Below are 9,447 nucleotides of genomic sequence, written 5' to 3'. Positions count from 1 at the left end.
TCTCTAAAAAAAAAAAGACAGATACAGCTCTAGGTAACCTCAAACTGAGAGCCCTGAGTGCTAGGATTAAAATTCAGTTCATTTCAGCTGGGTTGCAGTGATGTAAACCTTTAATCCCAGAACTCAGGAGGCAGAGACCAGCCTGGTCTACCTAAAAGAGTTCCAGGGAAGCCAAGGCTGTTAGAGAAACTCTGTCTTGAAAAATCAAACAAATGAAAAAGTTCTGTGTGTTTTTCTTCTCAAGGAATTCTCTTGTTTGATGACTGCTAACCTGGAATTTCTGCATTTGTCACAACAACTCACTAATAACTACATTCTCTTCCAAGGAAGAGAAGAGAAAGTCATTAAGAGTTTTGAGGAATCAGTAAAAAATATTTAGCAAACCACATAACAAGTTTACTACACTTGGAGTTGATATCCCAATTTCTAGAAACAGGCCATAGAAATCAGCTGGGTAGAAAGTATGCCCAGGAACAGCCTCAAAATCAGGTACAGAGACAACAGCTGTCACCACTTAGGACATTTTATTGGCATATGACAATTTACAAGGGTCCCTGCTGAAATGTACACCACACTGAGTAAGAATCGTTTAGCCATCTACGTTCATTCTCATGGGGTAAAATTTTCCCTCAAATTATAATTTATATCCCAACACTGATTTTAACTGTAACAAAAGGGAACAATAACAATGCCTTGAAATGGAGTGCAACTGGAAGAGACTTTGCTGTTTTTTAAAACTCCTAAGATGTTGAAGAGCATACATACCTAAGAATTGAGTCATGGTCTTCTGAAACGGCTTTTTTTTTTTCCTATAAAATCCTTTGGCTCATTTTTATTTCTTTCTCTGGGCAAAGAAGTACATTAATGCAGCTCTTAACAGTTATTTTCCTAGCACTTATAATCAAGCAGCTTTACCAAGAGGAATCATTCAGCCTTTGTAACATGTTATGACATGTGAAACTAAATAGTGATCTCAAAAAATACATACAGGCTGTTGTGTGGCCCTGAAAAAGAGAAGATTCACAGCAGTGTTCTACTGCAGAATTCTTATCACCACACTTTAATGTAGTGGGCTTTTCTATCTATAACTTTAAAATCAAAGTAACCAAAGGGTATAGTACTGCAATCATACTAAAATATGACCTTACTCTCTATTAAATTATTTTTCAGTAAATTTACTTTTCTCTGTTGTAGAAAAAGTAAAGGTAAACATGCCGAGATTCAGTGTGTAACCAAGTAACTGTTAAAATAAAAGTTAAATGTATTCATATAAAATAGAATGGTATGAAAAACATTAGGGAATTAAATACATATTACTTTTATATTTAAGTCTTAATCTGAAGAGGATGGTACTAATTATGTCCAGGTTGACACAATAAAGTTGATTTGCAGACATTTCTGATTTACTAAATAATTCCAGATAGACAATTAATGGGAGAAATCATGCAATACTGAGTGACAACAATACAAATGTTGACATGGCTTTAGCTTAAGTGTGTTGCCAACAGCTCTTAGCAATTCAACATCTAAGACATATTGCAAATCATCAAAAGAGAATGAATGAGTCACACACTTACAAGCTTTAAAAGTTTACATTAATAGAATAAGCATTATCTCCTTTAATTGCAAAAATATACAACTAATCTGATGCAATGTGGCTAGTTTTATAGGTTTATTTTTAAAAAAAAGTCTTAGCATGAACTTTATTCCTTTGCTATTAAGTAACAAAGAAGAGTATATATCTCCTTAGGTAAGTCAGACCACTTGAAAAGAAAAAGGTCATTTTATAAATGGGCAGTTAGATTAATGGTACAAATCTTCTGCCAAAATCTTTTACTGGTAACATTAAGAAAAAACAAGTTATTTAACTATTAGACATTATGTTGGAACTATCTAATTATATGCTTAAATTATCAACTAATTTACAACTGGTCAGAGTATCCAAGAAATATGCAAGCTATCCATACTTAATGACTGAGTGCATCAAATTATGCTTTAGGATAATCTTCCAAATAAATAGGACTCCCAAGTTTTGATTTGTAATTATATGCTTAAATTATCAACTAATTTACAGCTGGTCAGAGTATCCAAGAAATATGCAAGCTACCCAGTCAGGTACTGAGTGCATCAAATTATGCTTTAGGATAATCTTCCAAATAAATAGGACTCCCAAGTTTTGATTTGTTTTTGTTAAAAAAAAAAAAAAAAAAAAAAAAAACGATCAGGTCTGTGGAATTAGGATTTTTCTTACACTCATATTACAAACCAGTTTCTCTCTCTCTTAGGTAGCTGATATCTAAGACCATGACTCAAACTATTAAATGAGAATGGAAGAGAATATTCAGTTTTGAATTCATACAAGCTCTTAAAATGCCACTGCTTGCTTTCAGCAAAAATACCACTTTCACAAACCTTTCTAACTTTTAGTAATTTGTACCTTTTGGCTACTAACAAAGTTATCGTCCTTATATATTTGCTGAAGTGTGAAACTAATTTTAGTTTTCCAGAATAGCAACTTTCATGGTACTTTCAAAAATTAGTCACCCTACAATGTAGTGTTCAAATTTAAAAAAGATGTTAAACAGATGTGTACAGTTAAATAATTAGTGTGGTCACTATAAACAACTCCTGTTTGAGGGTTTGTGTGGATTTGTGTAGAGCTAACGTTTACTTCAGAATCAAACATTAACAAACAGGGAGTCAAGAGAATCCGCGCTGTCACAGAGCTGGACTTGACCATTTCTTATAGACAAAGCAGAAATACAATGCATGTAACAAAAACAGTCAAAGGTTTTTAAAAGTTGATAGTTACAAATATGGTAGGGAACATTTTCTACTTTATTTCAATACAATTTTCAACATACAGTCTACTATTTTTTCAAGGTATTTGAAGACTTAAAATTTCTATAGACTACTTGCAAACAGTAAATTGTAAATAAAATGTTTACATTCTTATTTGAAAACAAAAATCAGACTTAAAAAATGTTGAGTGTCAACAAGTTCTGCTCTCTGTCGCAATCTTGAGACTAGTCCTAAAAGAGAAAAAGAAATTAGAGGTCAATAAAGCTGTGGATAGTGGATATTTATGAAAATTATTTCTAAAAGTTGATTAACTGATTTATCTGCCAAGCCCATACTAAATTAAATCTGTCAAAAAAAAAAAAATCAGAAAATTTCTACCTTTTCTTCTTTGCGTCTGTCCTTCTTTTCTTCATTATTTTCCATGGTCTCTTCTTCATCTTCAACAATCCCATCCCCTTGGTATTTGTCATGAGTCCATTTTGGACTGCTACCTGATTTTTTGAAATTAAAGCGCCCTCTGCCACGCTGAAAAGTACCACGACCTCTTCCTCTTTTGGCCCAATAATCCACACCATCATCTCTGTCATCATGCTATAGAAAGGTTTAAAAAAAACACATCATTGATATGGTTTTCAAATAAGATACTAATTCTCTAGTCACATTGAAAATATTGAAGTTCAAAAATTTCCCCACAAAAATATCATAAATGCAGAAGCCAGAAAATGTCATTGTAATAATATAAATAACATTTATTACATGCTATATAAGTTATGCCTAGCATTAAGATTTTAAAATCCTACACTGAGATTTAAATATAGATGTGATTATACATCGATCTGCAGCCCAGGGGTTTCAACGGTAAATCATGACAGCACAGTCCCATTGCAATTTATCTCAGCTTTTTTACAGGAAGTTTCGAGGCTATTACATTCCAACCTTAAGTTTTCAGTAACTATGTTTAGTTACTCCCCAACTTACAAACTATTCTGCTAAACAGAACAATCTCCAAGTCTGAAAAGTACTTAAAAGTTTCAAAAGTATTTCCATTCCAAAATGCAATACAAAAAGCCAAAGGTTTCCCTCACATTAACTCATTAAATAAATCTACCAACTCTAAGATGGAAAGTGAGGCACAACAATGGCCCTTTACAAGAAAAGCATAATGCAAATGTCATGTTGCTCAGCCTTTCCAGAACTACCCAACTAACTAAAATCCTTTCAAGTCTCACAAAGACTGTTCATACAAAACAGAATTAAGTTTTTATTGCATAACCATTTTGTAAAGATTAACTTCTTATGCAACTTAAAAATTGAACTTGTACAGGCAATTATTAAACTATTCTAAAGAACAGTTCTCAAGTGTTAATAACTAGTATATTTTTTTTTGTTTTTTTTTTTTTAATAACTAGTATATTTTGATACCATTACCAAACCAATGAAGATTGCTAGGTGGAGTCTGCATGATTCCATAAAGAATGTCTTCTGAGATTATCAAAATTATAGACTTCAGAAAAGAGCCACTCAAAACATTGTCTACAACTACATTGTTTTACACTGTTTCATGTTCCCTCATGCCATTAACACCCAATTTTAGAGCCTTTGTTTGATATGACATTATTAGTCCTTGAATTTGTAGGAAGAGGCAAGTAGTAGAGAAAAGACCTGCCATTTACATCTCAACAGAAATCAACTTCTCTGAGAATTTACTTCATTCTAATATAGGAAGACAGCCTAAAGGAACACTAGAGAGTAAGAAATACTTGGTCCACTGTCTAACAAGCCAGAACTCAATGTTTCTATGATGCTTACTAGGTATGATATGATAAAACACTGCTCTGAATACAATCCAATCTTTTTTTTAATACAATATTCTGTCTGCGTGTATGCCTGCAGGCCAGAAGAGGGCACCTGACCTCATTACAGATGGTTGTGAGCCACCATGTGGTTGCCGGGGAATTGATTCAGGACCTTTGGAAGAGCAGGCAATGCTCTTAACTGCTGAGCCATCTCTCCAGCCCTACAATCCAATCTTTAGAAGTAGAAATATTGTTGACTATCTATTCCCTATCCTATAAAACACCAAGAAAAAGAAAAATGAAAAATCTTACTGACCATTATCCACAGGATACAATTCTGATAAATCCTAGAGACAGTAAATGAGTATCAGGCAACTCAGAATAGAACTGGAAAAAGCGAGTAGCAAAGCTAGGTGCCAGCCAAATTACTCAGTACCTTTAGCTACACGCTCATCTGATATTTTAAGTAAAAAGAAAGTAGAACCTCAAGAGACTAAGATGTTTTCTTCAGAGAACGTCCTAACAGCAATTATGTTGAAACTGTGGATACACATTGTTTTTCTTTTTGCCATTTTCATGTATGTGGCACGTGTTATATATGGGCCAAGTGTGTGAGCATGCCTACAGAGGGCATGACAGAACCTGGAAACATTCTTGAATGTTCTTCCACCTTTTTCACTAAAGAAAGGTCTTGCAACTAAAGGGGAATCCTTCATCTCCACCATGAAGGCAGGAATTACAGATAGGGCTACACTCTGCAAACCCAGAGTTAGTATGTAGACCTTGGGAATTTCAGATATAACCATTGAACCACCTCCCCAGCCACTCTAAATAGTCTTCTGTTTCAATTTCTTACATTCAAAATTTGAATCTAATTTTAGTAGTTAAATTTTCCAGATGACTGTTAAAAGTTAAATGGCTTTTGTTTTTCAAGGAATCTATAATAAACTGAAGAGCTCCTGTATCCTCACCTCTCCACTAATACAATTCAATCAAGTTACCCTAGGTATGTGGCCCTATAATCCCACTCAGATTTTAAAGTCAGCCTGTTCTGCAGAACAAAATCCTGTTTTGACACCCCCTTCATTGGTTAATATATTTAAAAAGTATTGAGTTTTTAAAATTTCAAAAGTTACTCCAAACTTTGACCCCTCTTCTCCATCCCTAAGCCCTTCACTCCACCAGGGATTAATCATTTCCTTCCCTCTGAGAACTTGCCATTGCTGTATCCTCCCACTTGTTGCAGCTCACGCTCACCTCTCAGGAGCTATCCGACACTAATATGTATATTTCCTACAATTATTACTATCACGCTCTTGCATAAAGCCAAGGCTGGAGATAAGAAACCTATGATGTAACAAGCACTACTATGATTCATCAAGGCAGTTATGAGGACCACAGATCAGAAATTCAGCTGGAAACATAATGCATAGACTCAAATACTAACCCATTCTTACCAGCCCAAAAGTCAAACTTCTCAGTAACTAATCACTCTTCATCTGAAATACAAACTAGCCTCAACTCAGAAAGATTTTTTTTTTAATTTAAAATTTTTTCATTCCTGAGGTCACTATAACCCATGTTGGCACCAAACTTGTATCTGTCCTTCTGCTTGAATGCTGTGATTTCATGTATGCACTACCATGCCCAGCTTAAAGGTTACTAAGCATTAATATTCTAATAGGTTAAACTTTCTACACAGGTATTATTGTTAAAGAACCCAAAGAACTGTCTAATTTTAAACCTCATCTTTTTGAATTGTAATTTTTGCTCAGATCGCTATTCTAAATATGATCTAAAGTCAGTGTTTCTACATAAAATGCAAAATATTTTAAATTAAAATAATCTGATGAGCCAAGTGGTGCCATATGCCTTTAATTCCAGCACTTGGGCGGCAGAGGCAGGTGGATCTCTGTGAGTTCAAGCAAGGCCAACCTGATCTACAGAGAGAGTTCCAAGATAGCCAGGGAAACACAGAGAAACCCTAGCTCAAAAACAAACAAAATTCTGGTAAATCAAAGTTGCCATTTAAATTGCTCTCAAGCACCAAAATAACTTAACCATCAGTCTATGATATGTGTATAATAAATATATTGTACAGATCAAAATTTTTTAAATTAAAACCTACAGCAAGGCGGTGGTGGTACACACATGTATGCTAGAACTCCAGAAGCAGGTGAATCTGAGGTCAGCCTGGTGTACAAAGCAAGCTCCTGTAAAGTAAGGGATATACAGAGGAACCCTGCCTCCAAACAAAAACAAACAAACAAATAAATAAATAAATAAAATGATAGCCCTCAAAAGCAACAAATTATTAATCACCATTTGTTAAGTTGTTGCTTGTTTTTTTTGATACAGGATTTCTCTGTGTAGTCCTAGCTATCCTGGAACTTGCTCAAGAGACAAGGCTGTGCTCAAACTCAAGAGATCTACTTTGCTTCTGCCTCCCAGAGTGCTGGGAGGCACACCTGGAAAGTAACTCGATTCTTAAAATAACACACTAATAAAATTACTGTGTAATATTAAGACAATCTAAAATGGCTATGTCCCAAATGAATACAAAAAGATCCATGATAACAGATTCTACAAGCAACAGGAAGTCTGGTCTAAATTATATCTTTTGCTTGAGTGCAGTGTCCCATGCCTGTAATACCAAAATTTAGCAATAAGCAGACATATTAACCTAAGGGGTTCAAGGTCATCCTCCAGCATATATACATATTAAGCAGGTTTGAGACCATGTCTCAAATATACATTAGTTTTTGAAACTATTAAAAAGCATGAACAATATGCCACATATCCATTATTCTCAGCAATCAGGTAGCAGAGGCAGAGATCTCTGTGAGTCTGAAGCCAGTCTAGTCTATATAGAATAACCCTATCTTGAAGGGAAAAAAACTAATGATTCCATATTTACTAGATACCTCTTATTTACTCACACTTGAACTATTTATCGGGCAATTTTATTACTCCTCATCCAAGCTTAGAAATGTGGGCCTCTTAATAACATCTACTCTGTGTAATCTTATCACATCTTTATGACTGTCACATGGTGATTCTTTTTTTTTTTTTTTTTTTTTTTTTTTTTTTTTTGGTTTTTCGAGACAGTGTTTCTCTGTGGTTTTGGAGCCTGTCCTGGAACTAGCTCTTGTAGACCAGGCTGGTCTCGAACTCACAGAGATCCGCCTGCCTCTGCCTCCCGAGTGCTGGGATTAAAGGCGTGCGCCACCACCGCCCGGCTCACATGGTGATTCTTAGATCTTGGTGTTAACAACTACCCATTGGATCTACTTTTGTTTTCTCCTAATCACTTCAAATTCATCCTACATAGGTTAAGAATCTAATTTTCTTTAAAACTGTGTCTGTCTTCTAAATTTTCAGTTACACAACTGATCAAACTGTTTCCAAGTTCCCATTAAGTCAGGGGCAGTGGGCCACAACTATAAACCTAGCCAGTCTTTAGGAATCTAAGGCAACCAAATCAAGTGTGAGGCCAGCCAAAGCTCCAAAGTAAGAAAAGCCTTGCATAAAATGCTTTAAAATCCTCTTTCACATGTAACCCCTTGGTTCAGGCATCGGGTATCTACTTCTTCAATTGCTTTTACTACTGAAATATTATAGATTACCACAATCTTTTTTGTTTGGATTTGTTTTGTTTGTAGAGACATGATTTCTCTGTATAGCCTTGGCTGTCCTCTGCAGACCAGGCTGGCCTTGAACTCAAAAGATCTGCCTGCCTCTGCGACCAAGTACTGAGATCAAAGACATTCGCCACCACCCTCCAGTCTATCACAATCTTGATTCTGGGGTGTTCTCAATTTTCCCAAACATATTTATACCAACAAGCTAACCACTTTGCCCTTTCCTGGTATGCTCAAGACAGCTTCTCTATAAGTGCTCTCCTCATCAGTTCCTTTGTAAAGTCATCACAAGAACTCAGTTTGTCACTCACTTGTTCTTAATAAACCCAAAAATGGGATTACCCTAGTTGCCTTTTAAAATATTAAAATGAGTAATTTGTCAATTCTATTTTTTTCCAGGTGAGACAGTACACAGCTTTAATTCTAGCACTCAGGAGGCAAACACAGATGGATCTCTGATTTTGAAGCCAGCCTAATCTACATAGTGAGTTCCAAGACAGCAAGGGCTATATAAGAGAAACCCTCTCTCAAAAAATAAATGTATTTATGGGTATGTGCACATGTGCTTTTTCTATATGTGCACCACATCCCCAGAGGTACCACAAAAGGCTAGAAAAGGGTGTCAGATCCTAACATATATTTACTGGGAATTGAACTCTGGTCATCTACAGGAGCAGCAAGTGCTCTTAGTCACTGAGTCATCTATTCGGCCCATTTATTTAAAAAAAAAATCAAATGGAAATGAGTCTTCTAAAACAAATTCAATTCATCAATAATAACTGAATCATACACCTTACTATTGCCAGATTGTTAAAAGAGTTCCTCAGCAGAGAACACAAACTGAATGACTGTTACACATCCTGCATTCTAAAAGCTTACATAACTTATTCAAATTTTGGGCCTTAATGTAAATAGGAAAGTAGAAATCCATTTTTCAAGAAGTATACTAGTTATTTTCCAGATTTACTTCAGAATATAGATTTGGCCTCTAATTAAGCAAATCTGCTATGAACAATCAGATTTGGTCACCTTCTAAGACCATTACTATTTATTTACAGATTTGGTCACCTTCTAAGACCATTACTATTTATTTACTTGCTTTCAGTTTCCAAAACTAGCATCTGAAACATGACTTCCCTGAAAAGTTATAACAAAAACTAATACTTTTGTTAAAGTTTTGGCAACTTAACATCTGTCTCTATAATACG

The 9,447-nt window shown here is 35.1% G+C and overlaps 1 protein-coding gene across 4 annotated transcripts in view; it reads right to left on the bottom strand.

Annotated features, from left to right (window-relative positions):
- Positions 1-507: 507 nt before the first annotated feature.
- The window catches only part of Bclaf1 (BCL2 associated transcription factor 1), a 31,941-nt gene continuing 23,001 nt past the window's right edge, over positions 508-9,447 (bottom strand). For all 4 annotated transcript variants that reach the window (XM_041653338.1, XM_041653340.1, XM_041653339.1 and 1 more), the window contains 2 exons: positions 3,181-3,393; positions 508-3,032 (listed from right to left, as the gene is read on the bottom strand). In XM_041653338.1, the coding sequence (XP_041509272.1) occupies positions 3,027-3,032; positions 3,181-3,393 (219 nt within the window). In that variant the 3' untranslated portion in view covers positions 508-3,026. The remainder of the gene's footprint in view (positions 3,033-3,180; positions 3,394-9,447) is intronic.

This window comes from Microtus oregoni, unplaced genomic scaffold, assembly GCF_018167655.1.
Source record: "Microtus oregoni isolate MIOR12 unplaced genomic scaffold, Mior012 000006F_ref0000085, whole genome shotgun sequence".
NCBI classification, from domain to species: Eukaryota; Metazoa; Chordata; class Mammalia; order Rodentia; family Cricetidae; genus Microtus; species Microtus oregoni.
Note: the sequence above shows the minus strand (reverse complement) of the source record. Positions and strands in the feature narration are given on the sequence as shown.